Source organism: Aphelocoma coerulescens, chromosome 4, assembly GCF_041296385.1.
Source record: "Aphelocoma coerulescens isolate FSJ_1873_10779 chromosome 4, UR_Acoe_1.0, whole genome shotgun sequence".
NCBI classification, from domain to species: domain Eukaryota; kingdom Metazoa; phylum Chordata; class Aves; order Passeriformes; family Corvidae; genus Aphelocoma; species Aphelocoma coerulescens.
The window spans coordinates 21,381,812-21,395,089 of record NC_091017.1 but is presented as its reverse complement, the minus strand read 5'-3'; the positions used below and the strand labels follow the sequence as shown (position 1 = coordinate 21,395,089).

At 43.8% G+C, this 13,278-nt stretch overlaps 1 protein-coding gene across 6 annotated transcripts in view; it reads right to left on the bottom strand.

The window, feature by feature from the left end:
• The window catches only part of HERC3 (HECT and RLD domain containing E3 ubiquitin protein ligase 3), a 45,097-nt gene extending 33,452 nt beyond the window's left edge, over window positions 1-11,645 (bottom strand). For 2 of the 6 annotated variants that reach the window (XR_011150527.1, XM_069013033.1), the window contains exons 1-3: window positions 10,875-11,162; window positions 10,696-10,792; window positions 6,317-6,574 (exon numbers count right to left, since the gene is read on the bottom strand). Coding sequence is in view for 5 of the 6 variants with exons in the window: in XM_069013033.1 (XP_068869134.1) it covers window positions 6,317-6,574; window positions 10,696-10,792; window positions 10,875-11,138 (619 nt within the window). In the remaining variant the exon portion in view is untranslated. Of the gene's footprint in view, window positions 1-6,316; window positions 6,575-10,695; window positions 10,793-10,874; window positions 11,163-11,203; window positions 11,393-11,627 lie in introns of those variants that run through there. The other 4 variants (XM_069013029.1, XM_069013028.1, XM_069013032.1 and 1 more) reach the window with 4 other exon arrangements.
• Window positions 11,646-13,278: the final 1,633 nt, after the last annotated feature.

The window sequence follows — 13,278 nt, the reverse complement described above, 5'->3', positions numbered from 1 at the left end:
TCTGTTCCCACTTATTTCAATCCTGCAGTGGTTTGCATGGGAGCAAGACAAAGCCACATGTTTCTGAAAAGCCACATGTTTCTGAAAAGCCACACCTGCACAGTGCAGACTCAGTAGACCACCCCTGCCCTTGCTTTCAAGGGCATTCCCCATCAGCTTTACAAATATTGCTTGAAAATATGTTACTGCAAACAAGCACAGTGACTAGAAAGAGGGAGGTAAGAAATGCAGTCCTATTAAACATTAAAAAAAAAATTATTAATTTTATCTACTGGGCATTCTGAGAAAAGAAGATATGAGCATCTGTACATTCCTTTTTGGTGAGTTTTTATAGGCAGGCAGCTGTTTAAAAGGCAGGTCAGGTGCTGAAGAGAGAGTATGTCTTCACAGCTCTTTTCAGCTACCAAAAATACTTGATTTCTGATAAGAAGTTCACACAGATCTTTGAGATAAAGTCTTATTTCCAACACAACTTAAGGAAGAGTATCGGGCTGCCTGAAGACAATTGAGTCAAACTCAAAATCAACAGCCACCACACTACTAAAATCTCTCCTAGAAGCTGTGACTCTCAGCCATACTTACTCAGCTTAATGAAGTCATCACTTTTGTCCAGCACAGACAATGATGCTGACTACAAAAATGGCTGAGGCACTCAGAAAACTTGTGTGTATCACCTCCAGCTTCTTCCCCGCCCTCCTCCTTTGCCTCACCAGACACAGCCACCCACCCATTTTATCCTCAACACATCTTCCAGCTTCAGCATGGTTACACGAAAGGAGCCAGTCATTAGTGCCACACACCATGCCAAGGTTGCATGCTCCTTCCAAGCCAGGCAGGCAGACAGCCTTTATTTCATTTGCAGGCTTTATTTCAGCTGCACCTTCAGAAAGCCTCTGAGGAGTACGCATGATACAGGAATGGTGAGTAACAAATATGACAGAGATAAATTCAAGTTGAGGTTGCCAAATTGCCCTACAAACCCCGAGTCAGAAGGCAAAAGGATGGTCATTCTTACTACAGCTCTGACTTTTGAGGTAAAGAAGCATTAAAATTGTCCCTCTTGGCCTCTGTAAAAACAGATCAGACTGATTGTAAAAAACTAGTATCTTCCTTCCCTGGGCTCATCCTTGTTTTTACCTCTCAGCAAAATGAAATCAAGAGAGAAACCCCGTGGTTCTAATAATACTTGTGTGTTTAGAGACCAGACTTCAGAGTTGCATCTAAGAACATCTTACAGCCATTTTAGGTGCTCACTAGATTTCTTTACTGTCAAGAAATCAGATTTTTATTTGTTTAGATTCTCCTAAAGAGCCTTCTCTGTCCTCAGTTTAGGCTCTCCTAGTCCTGCAGTCTCAGAAAATACTAGCATAAGTCAGTTCTCATGATCAAGACCACACAAATTTTATAACAACTCCCACTATAAACATCTGGCATAGTCAAATCCCTCAGCCAGCCAATTCAACACAATGCAGGCATATTTAAGATATCTAAGGGAAAGCACTTCCTTCTCATTCAACAGAATACCTATTGTTTCTAAATTAAGTTAATTTTAATTTCTGTCTTCTAATTTTAAAATCATTCTGAAGCCCAAATGGCATCAATTCCACTGAAATGGACACACCATAACGCAAATCCACTGCAGCCACTAGTGAAGGCACAGCAGCCTCAAACAGCTTGGTCAGATCCTGCGGTCGGTCAAAGGAGCAAACGGGATGAGTACAAAGTGACCAGTTTAATTCCGTGGGGTTTTTTTCACAAATAACATTTATTATGAGTGCCAAAACATAAACATACACAGCTCTTTGTCTGCAACCTGCTCACAACAAACACAAGCCCTGCCACCTCTCCTCCAGAGCAACCAGGGCCTCCTGCCTGACTTCTTACCCACCGGGAAGAGGCTAAATGAGGAAGATCCACACAGACTGTCCTTCCAAGCAGGTGGCACATCTGAATTCTCAGCTGTTCCAGGGTTTATGATTAACAAGCATGCTGCCCTGAACACGGAGCTCTCTGCCACTGTAACCCTGTGCTGAGGCTCAGGACAAGTGGACTCACATTGGAAAAGAAAGGCCACTCAGTTCAGAGAAATCCAGAAGAGCTGGATCCCCTAGGTTTGATTGCTTGTTTTGGTGGTGTTTTTTCTGCTTTTTGAAAGAGAATGAACATGATGATGATATTTCTACCAGCAGCTATGAGCAGATAGATTCCACAATGCACAGAAAGGCAGTGCTCCTCTTCACGTTTGCATCCTGACAGGAAAAACTGTAAAAAAAATCATAGGTTTTTCTGCTGTAGCTTACCAGACAAAACGTTTGAGGCAAATTTGGCTTGAGACATTGTTCTGTAACTCTCTTGAGACACTAATTACCAAAGTCCAGGTTTTCTCACTAGCAGAAGTCAAATGAAATCCAAATTATTTGAACAAAACAAATCTCTACAGCAGAAAACAAGTTCCACATCTCAGACTCGAGCATGGTTTTAAAGCTTTACAAACTGCTAACAACCAGCTAGTTGTTTCACACTCCTCTATAATTCCACCCATATCCCAAAAGAGCCTTTACCTTAGGTACCTGGCCTGTCTTTTGTTCTCCAGCATGCATATTCAGATAAAACAGTTATCTAAGAATCATCACAGGCAGCCAAGACATCATGGCAGACCTGAAGAAAATCAATCCAAGTGAAATTAAAGGACTGAAAAGGGGGAAATTTAGATATAGTTATGAAGAATAATTTTTTTTCCTAAAACCACTGCAGTACAAAATTATTGCTTCCTGTTAGAGACGCAATGTATGTTATCATCTGACAAATTTCAGGAAATCAATGCAAACCCAGACTAATTTTACAAAACAGTGAGTTCCATACGTCACTACCAAAATTGCCAAGTTGCTTCTCCTAAGAGACTCTGGAGACTTCAAGAGCCTAACAACACAAGTGAAAATTAGGGCAGGTCAGACAGAAGCTTTATTAATCATGGTCATGGTGAGAGAACTCTGGAACAGCATTCCACCTCTGCATCCCTGCCAAGTGATAGCAGAGATACCAACTATGGACTATTCTGCAGAGGAAAAGGTAAAAAAGGAGGTGAGGAAAAACCACCATGTAAATACTAACAAAGCTAGGTACCCACCCCTAAGAGGTCTCTAAGTACCTCACTAATCACCACAATTCGAAGAAACAATGAATTAGTAAACAGCCTGACAAAGTGGGAAACTGGCTTGTGGGAGAGCACTGGGAGTAATACCTGGTATTACCCTGGTATTAACAAAAGTAGAGAGTTTGAATCGCTTAAAAGCAGTCAGCTTTGAGTCAAAAAACCACGTTATTTTAGTTAGGATAAACTTCTTAGGCATCTTAAATCTTAATTTTAGCACCACAATGTAAAATCCAGAGGAAAGGGCACTTCCAGAAAACAAACCTCTACTGACTTACACTCTTTCAGTGGCACACACTCCACCAGTAATTTCTGTTCCCTGCAGAGGAAAGGCATAAGAACCACTTTGCCAGCTGCTATCCCCCTCTCCACATTACATCCACAAGGTCAGCAGATGTGACCACAAACACAGCTTTTAATTAACGTGTTTTCTTTCGTTTCAAAAGGTGCCCTCTAAAGGGCTCCTCCAAGAGGAACTGCTGAAACAATTCTGTGGCCACTGTTTGACATCTTCATGAGTAGCATGAATGAGAAGCAAAACTGAAGAATGAAAAATAAAAGGGAGGGATCACTCCACCCCTAGAAAGTCATGCAGCCTTCAAGAGGTTCAAAAGCCCCTGAGTATTTCCATGTCTCGGTGTTACTCTCAAATACAGCCAAGGCACTCTGTAAGCCCTGGTAAGCATTTCTGAAGTCCAGAGGGGGCTCCCCAGGGGCTGTCTGAAGGGGACAATCACTATTGTGTCACAGCCTCCCACATCAGGAGATGGAGTTCACTTCCAGAGCTGGGCAGAGGTCACTCACTTCTAGCTGCCCTCCCGGGCTTGGCAGGATCAAGCCACAGGGCAGGAAAACCAAGAGACCTCAGCCCACACTGCCCTGTCCAGCAGAGCCTGGAGAGACGCAGCTGCAATCCTGCCAGTTCCTGGCATTTCTCCCATTCTCTACCTCAGACTCCTCCTGACAGTCTTCTTTATCATTTTCAACAGCTCAGGACCCAGTGTCTCACACATACATCTTCATCACCTATCAGAAATGGCTTCATTCACAGGCCCACAACAATGGAAAACAGAAAAGATGATCTTCAACAAGCCTTTCTACACAGAAGGTGCAAGGTTGTCTCTATCCCATGCAGAAGAAGTGGGGGTGAAAGAGGAAGGCTTGATTCTTCTTGTTCTCATTTGCAAAAGAAAACTAAGAAATTCAGTTCCCAGTGCTGCAAGACAAAGCAGACCCGCACAGAGCAGTGTGTGGCATGGGGCTCTCCCCCAGTTTACTGCTACCATAAAGGCTGCTATGACTGTTCACCATAAGCTAAAAAGAGCAGCTGTTCCTTGCTTTACAGCACATCCCTCCCACCTGCCCCAGCCAGCAGAAATCCCATTGCAGCCACTGCCAGTAACGCTATGTTGGCAGAGGAACACCACTTCTCAGGCATGGCCACAGGCTCCTCAGAGAGCAGCGCTGAAGAACCTTTTTCAGAAAAAATTAAACCCATAGGGTAACTGGGACTTGGTTTCACATCTTGGTGACAGACCCTAATTTAAGGGGTAGAAGAAGGGCACTTGGGATCAAACACAAAGAACCTTTTATTTCTATTTCAGAATCTGAGACTGGCCCTCTTCTACAGGCCTAGCTGAAAGCAGGATTATCCAGCTGAGAGCAGTCTACACTTCAGCATTCAGGATTCATGAAAACCATTTCCAGCTCTGATCTACTTGCTGTGAATCCTCCATTTTCATCATCAGCTTATGCTTGCTTTATTTTATGGGTAAAACAGCAGCATAGCCCAAAGATGTTTCTCACAGTATTTCTGAAGCACCCAGTACTGAATTTCTGGGGCCTCTACACTAGTCTTGAACTAGCTGGGTGATTTGCTGGATGAAGTATCCCCACCAGTTTGAGCTGAATATTCACTAGGCTTGGCTTCCTTTTACCAAGCATCTCATTTATTCCAGAGCCTAAATTTACAAGTCCTCAGAAGATGAACAGTTGTTATGCACAGAGAGGACTTAAGAGCTCCTGCTATTCCCAATTTCTTTCAGTAATTGTCTAGAAACCACATGTAAGCAAAGCAATAGAGGCCAAATTCAAGGTCAACTCCTCATCATCCAGCATCCAACACCTACCAAATCATTTTGAGAGAAAGAGACAAAACACACTGACAGAGGAAAGGAGCAATAGAGTCAGTCAGGTCAGATTTGCACATACTACATGGGGAACTGTAGCTATTTTGCATACACCTTATCTCTCTATCATGCAATAATAGATTACACTAGAAAAGACCCAAGCTCTACAGAGGGTAGCCCACAGTTTGTGGAATTTTTGCTCTAATTACCCCCAGCACAGGATTTTTATTGTATTATGGAAAGAAAAATACCTGTATCTTTACCACGTGCCAAAACCAAGAAATTAAAGGAAGGGAAACTGGAAGGCCAACACTCATAAGAGTCCAGAAGAGAGGCTCAGGGTTCCTTCAAATAACAACACACAATTAAACCACTCCTTCGCCCTGGGAAGGAGAGGCAGTAGCTGCTTGTGGTTCTGCAGTCAGGGATTCTGTCCTTTGGAACACAATGAAGAAGATGCAGTTTGAGTCTGGAGAACACAACGTTACAATGACTTCCTTTCCAATTAAGAGAAAAAGTTGACAAGGGATTCTGAAAGGGGGAAACAAAATTTACAAACCCTCTTGGCCAAACTCAAGTTTGTTCTCCACAGCTACACTCAACACAGATCTGCTTGTACTCTTTGGCATAAATGAGAAAACTCCCAGCAACAGCTGAGCAGGAGTAGGCATAAGGATGCAGTGCAACTGGAAGGACAAAGCAGAAGACACTCGTGACTCATGGGCCTCTCTTCCTTTTCATAAAGAGACAACATAATGCCAGATAACAAAATCTGCCCTGGGACCATCTGTGCTCGCCTCTGTTTTGATGCATTTCCCAGGCAAAGTGGGCAGACCTGTCTCCTCACCCGTGCTGCTCAGCTTTAGCTTTCCAGAGCCAGCTAGTGTTATTCAGCATCATTACTGTGTTACGTGACACGATTATCAGCTCTGCTGGCTCCTCCAGCTCTAGAGCAATCAGCACAAAGCAGCTTCCATAATCTTCTCAGCCCACCAGCCTCAAGACAGTTTGAAGTGCATATAAAAAGCAGACTTACCTGGCTTGCTTCCTTCACAGTCATGCCCCAGTTGACCTTTGGTGTTCAAGCCACAGGTATACACCTCCCCATCTTCCAACAGGAACACAGAGTGGTTTCCTCCACATGCCACCTCCTTGACATTTCTATCATGGATGAATCCATACACCTGTGGTTCAGGAATGATGACCTGGAGGTTGCTACCTATCCCAGGCTGTCCATAAGACGAGTAGCCCCAGCATAGCATTTTCTCTCTTTTCAGCAAGTCATGTATCCTTCCTGGGCAAGAGAAACAGGGCAATGAGTGTGAATGAAGCAAGTACACCACAAGTCTTCCTACAGAGATCCAGCTGTTCACAGCAGGAGGTGGAAACAACCAGAAAAGGCATTTCCTGCATGACTGTCAGGTTTGTGAACTGTCAGTAAACCATCACACAGACAAAGAGTAATCAAGACAGCTCAGCTGTGGTACTGAATCAGCACCTTCATGCCTTGGCCATCTCCACCTGCAAAGCAGTAGAAATGTTCTGAAACCCAGGAGACCAAGCTTTTACTCTGCAAAATTACTCTGCTTCAAAAACCAAATATCAGACAATGCCCTAAACCAACTGTAATGCTTTTTAGACTAACAGGTCCAAATCTGAACTTTTAGAGTGTCATATTCGAGACCACTCCTAAACAGTCTTTAAAAATTACCTCAAAGGTGGTTAGACTAGCCCTGAACAGGTATTTGTGGTGTACTGGCCAATGCAGAAATGTGTTATTTCTGATAAACAAAGACTAAGGAGTACTTTGCTCAATTGAACAGAGTCTTGCAGCCCTAATTTGTGCATGTACACATACACACAGAACTTCAGCCACACACTGAACACACACACCCCTGAACTACAGCAAGAATTATACAAGAAGCAGCAGCTCACGTGGAGCAGCACATTGACAGCTTGGCCCTGACAGCAATGGACAGGTCACGTTGATGCAGCTTGCCAGCAGTCAGGTGTTATCTTTTGCACTGTGCTCAGTGAAAGTCAGGGATTTCAGAGTGGGCTAACATGGAAAGGGAAAAAATAGAGCAATATAAATATATAAAATAAGAAATATAATAATAAATAAAATAATAAATATAAAATAATAAATAAAATAATATAAAAGGTCCAAGGTGTGAACGTGATAAAGATAGGATGCTAATGCATAAAAGCCGGGGGAAAAAACCAGCATTCCAAAAAAAGCACAAGAAAGATTTTAGTAATACTCCTTTGTCACTCCTAATCTCAATAGGTTTGGGTTATTTGTTAAACGTGCTATACTAATAAGACATTGAGAACTCCTCTGATTGAACTGGAAACTAGTTAAAGCTTTTTTTTTTTTTTTTTTGCAAAGGGAAGAAGGAAGAAGATTCAAAAATGAAAGATCTGAGGCATCAAGTATTATGACACACCATGCCAAGTTTTAAGCTAAGGCAATTTGCAGCAGCAGCATTTACTAACTTAGCACAAGACAGAAAAGCAAAAGGTAACTCCTGAAGCGCCAAAGATTCCTTCTCCCACTCTGAACAGACAGGAAACACACGCATTTCGGTTTGTTCCCAAAACCTGGTGCTAATTCAAGCTCTAGTAATTAACAATAAAGCCTTTCCTAATCAAAGCCCTAAGCAAAGGGTGTGCATCTCTTACCCTTTGCCTGTCAGCTGTGGTCACTTCCATTGAGGCAGGACTGAGCTGGAAGAGGGAGGGAGAGGACTGGATTTTCCAGTTAGTACTTCATCAGTGGTGCAATTTCCTACCACAAACTGTTTACTAGGATCTCTTATTATTTAAAGTAATGCAGGACCCCCGTTTATCTCTAGCAGCCCTCCTTCCTCTATAGCCTAATTCAACTCATTCACACCCACGTGTGCTTATCACTGGCCAGCTCCAAAGCACGCAGAGGAAAATGCAGAGGTTACAAGGCTGTGCCTGGTTAAATCAGTCATGGTGTACAGTCTGGATTTGGTTGCCCTAAGCACAAAAGCCTGCTGGAAGAGACCCCCTCTATGCTGGCTACGCTAAGAATAGGAATGCTGTGGGACACAAGAAAATTCACTGTGCATGTGCTTTAAATGTGCTTTAAACTGCTGCATTTATAGCGAACTTCATGTTCTATCACACCACCAAAAAAAACCAAAAAACCCCAAACTAAAAATGCATGAGCAGCACCCTGAAGGTGGCAGGGAATCGTTTCAAAACTGACACTGGAATGGCAGAAATCTGGGACTGCCATTTCTCTCAGCCTGGGGAACTGCTGTGCTACAAAGCCGTAAGCAGCAATCCTGAAGATCCAAGGATCATGTTCCCTGCTAGGATAAATAGATACTGCCTCTGAGCTGAAAAGATCTCACCAGCATACGACTCGAACTACAATGACATTGTACCACATGATCTAAATATTAATTTGGGATACCTTCTAAAAGGGTACCTCAACAGTCTGCTCCCTACAGACTACAGTCATCTTCCCTAGTGCTAGTTTCATTTAAAAATGCTAAAAATACATTAATTACTTTCCTTGTGTTCATACTCCACATGAGAATTTGCTGCTAATGGGCAAGGGAATATGATGTGATTGATAAGAGATGGGTTTTTCCTCCAGCTAAGACACTGCTTGAAACAGGAAGAGTTCAAACTCCCAGTAATCCATATAAACACTGGGGTGATATTTCAGAGTTCAACCCTCCATTCATGATAGAGGCCAGATTTTCTGAAGCCCCTCATACTTAACAATCCCAATACCAGACACAGAAAATCTGGTTTTCACTAGCTTTTTAAAATCATTTCTATTGACTGCCACCCCCATCTTCCAAACATTTTGCCAATAAATCTCTGTGCAGCTCAGTTTCACGGGAACAGACCAACACTTTCCACTGGAGAGCAAAAACCAACATAGCCACTTAGAATTTGAGTGTACAGGCACAGCTAAATATTTCCAATGGCCTGGTGAATTTACTTATGTGGAAGACATTTTAAAAACCACGACTTTAAGACTGGTTTTTTTCTCCCCCCTAAAAAAAGCTGCTGGAGGTCTTAATACATTATATGTTCAAGTAGGAGCTGTGTCCTGAAACACAACGAGGCTTTAAATGACAATTTCACACTCTGTTTCCAATCTGGTTAAGGCAGTTACTCTTCTTTGACAGTAGAAGAGGAAGTAAAAGTGCATCTTCCACTGCAAACTACCTCTACAAACTGAATACCTTTCTCATTCTAAAACAATTACATAAAAAGTTTCTAGTGTAGGCAAGCACTAAGACATGTGCCTGCACATACACATGTATATACTAAATATATGATTTATATTCACTTGTCTGAAATTTTATATAAGTGATTAATATTCCTAGTGCCCAGCTCAATACACCTTAAAAAAGCTGAATTTTTATCTTCAGAGGGCAAACCTTTAGGGGAGATGTTTTTCTTAAAAGCATCAGTTAGGGATTAAAGTTCACAGTTCCTTTTAAAAACGGGATTGCAAAAAGCACAAGAACTGCAGTACCCAACTAAATCACCTATTCCTATTCTTCACAAATCCCAACACAGTCAGCTTGGTATTCATGTTTCAGAGATAAGAACAGATGCAATGCAGTAAAGCCAGTCATTTGCAGAGAAACCCCACATACTTTAAAAAAAAAAAAAAAAAAAAAAAAAAAAAAAAAAAAAAAAAAAAAAAAAAAAAAAAAAGGGGGAAGATATACCACCACATCCTCAGAGCCTGACATTCCAGGAATAATTCACCATCAAAACAGTGAAGTACATACATAGCACAGCTAGAGCTAGGAAAACCTCACACTGTGAGGAATATTTTGAGGAAATCTATTGTGGGTGGAAGACCCACCCTCTGCTATAATAAGGTTCTGCTGACATACTAAGTATATATCCTTTGGTGAAAAAACAGTCCCGGTGCTTTGGTAAAGTAATAATGCTGCACGTATGATCATGACAGGATGTATTTTATTTTGTCTTTTTTCTTTTTCTTTTCCTCTCTCTTTTTAAAAGCTCTCATGCCATGCACAGTCTCTCCTCACAATCACACAAACATATTCTAAAGCCATTTCCACTCTGCGCCCTTTCTGGGAAAGTCAGCTTAGTAAATATCACGATTGCAACAAACAACACTCAACGCTCCATGCTCTCTAAACAAAGAGATCTGCCAACTGGCAGGGCATGAATAAACAAGTTTTTCCTTCCCTCTTGTTTGTGAGATTTCAGATAGCAAATGTGTTTCTTCTACCAGCATTGCTCAACAATGACGGAATTTACTGCCTCTTTCTGCCACTAAGCCTCCGAGTCCACTTTCTTCTTCCCTTTGCCTCCGTTTCAGTCCAACTCAATGTCCAATGCAAACCAGGTTCCGGAGCAAGGGAACACAAGGTGTACCAGCAAATGAGTTAATGCAGGAGCAGAGCATTTCCACCGCACAGCCGCATGCCCTCAGATGGAGATGGCCCCACAGACGACATATAAAAATAGACACCTAAAATCAAACATGACAATCCCCTCGCCATCACCTCCATTTTGCAATCCCAGTAAAATCACCTCTCCCTCCCTGCCCTCACCCCGGACACCCCGGGCTCCTTGGCTTCCTGCGGCTGCTTCCCAAGCCCAGACCGACACTTCCCGGCGGGCACAGACCGACCCTGGAGCGACAGCAGCCCCGTGCCCACCCCGCAGCCAGGTGATGCTGCAGCAGCAGCGGCGAGCGGCTCCTGCCGCAGCCGCGTGGCCGCCCCGGGCTCGGCTCCCCGCCCCGGGCCGGGGACGCGCGTCCTGCGCCGGGGAGGGCGGCGGGGGCTCCGCCGCGCCCTGGCTGCCCCGCGCATGGGCTCGGTACCGGGGCCGGCAGCAGCCCCACCGCGGCGCTGAGCTCTCGCTCGCCAGCACTCACCGCCACCGACCCCGCCGCTGCCGTCGCGGCGACGAGGAAGTCCCGGCCCTGCTGCCGCTGGGAGTGACGCGCAGCGCGGCCAATGCGCAGGGCGGGCGCAGGGAGGGCCGGGAATCGCCTTCCCCTGGGGCCAGGGCACAGCGTGGGCTCAGGGCTCCTGGCGGAGGCCCGGCCTTCCCGCCGGTGCTGGAATGCCGCGGGAGCTGGGGTGGAGGCGGAGCGCTAGGGACAGCCGGCCCCGCCCGCTGGGGCTGCGGAGCTTCAGCCTTGCCGGCGGAGCAGGTCAGTAGCCGCTCTAAACACGGCAGAAATCAACGCGGGAAGTTAAGCGCATTCCAGAATTTAAGCTGTTCTAAATGAAGGTCTCAAGGGAAAGCCAGCTTTCCAGTGTTTGAAAATGCGTTAAGCACGAAATATCACTTACTAATAACAATAGCCAGTTCCTTTCTCCTAGCCTGTTTCTTCTGCATTTTATGTGACCTCTGGTCAGCTGGCAGGCTCGTTTGTTTAGGAACTCACACATTTTATACAAAGTTTCAACCTCAAAAAAAAGGTTTGTTGTCAAAGTTTCCGTTGACAGAGAGGCAAAAAAAAAACAACCCACAGAGGCCAATGAGCAAGCAATTATGTAACTCCCGAGTACTGATTTTCTGGTTTTAGTGCCATCTATGAGAAGAAGACTGTGCTCCACAAGAGCAATGCACAAGTTGGATCCCATTCAGGCCACCAAAATGACATTCAATATTTGGAGCAAACCTCAGACAGATGTTTGCAAGGGCTTGGGAGGGGGGGAAGAAGTCCCTAAGGTAAGTGTAGTGCCCACAAGTATCCATGGCCCTTACACTACATCTCTGGCAGTTTGCAGTGTTTGTGCATTTAGCAGACAATGTGTGATGGATCAGGTAAAAAATCACCTGTATTTGCATGGATTATGTGTGTTTAGAATAAAAAGAGATGCCCCAGTGTAAAATTACACCTGTGCTGTAACAGCTTTGGCTTAACCAGTGTTACAAGCAGCTTCTAGAATAACTAAAAGCATAGACAGAAGAAAACATGCTTTCTGTGTTTGCTTTTGTTTCTGTTTTGTTTATTTCATCGTCTGGAGACCTTTGCAAAATAGAGCGTTTCCCTTTACACTCGGTTTCGTCTGTTTCTGATTGCACAATCAAGGAGAAGGTACACACAACCAAAAAAAAAAGAAGAAAATGATGGAGCAAAGCCTGGAATTTGTGTGAGAGAGCCAAGAGTCTCTTGTTAAAACCAATTTTTAACTGGTTACATTTCAGCTTCCTGGAGAAGTTTCAAGGCTGCTCTTGCACTTCTCTACAGGTGACGCTCAGCTCAGATGAGCGGCCTAAAAAACATCCTGCTGCAGGTTCAATGTACTTTTGCTGCCTGTGTGAAGCCTTTTAAACTCACAGCTGAATGTGATGCTCACTCCTGTTATACTCTCCTGTATGTTTTACAACAAGCACTGCTTGAGAAAATGCAGACACAACCCAGTGTCCAAATTAATTTCAGAAAATCAGAGAGGAGTGCACTGCCCTGAAGGTCTTTATATAATATATGTGTATATATATATATACATATATATATATATATGTATATAAAAGCACAGATTATTTGAGGACAAATTAAAAATAGCCTTGAAAGTGACTCTGGGCTTTAATCTCCCATGTGATGTTGCATCATGTGATGAGAAGGAAATACCTCCAGGCTCTAAATAAACCTATTATCATTTAATCTCTAATGGGTTATTTTGAATTCTGAAGAGAGTACATCTTTTGTACACTTGCACAGCATAGAAGATCACTCTGGATTTCCTACCAGAGGCTTAGAAAACCATAAAAAGGGAAACAACAGCCAGGAGCAGGCTGATGAGGAAAAGCAGGCTAAGCTGCCAAACCAGAAATCTGAGGTGATGTGGCAGCATCAGCCAGGCATAAGATGTGGGCAACAACTTGGGTTTCTGTCAGTTCCCTCTTTCTGCAAAAATACACCTGCAGCAGAGTGGTGCCTTGCCTAGAGGATGTAAGCATCCCTTTGATGTCCTGTTTGTCCCAGGGGGGTGAGGG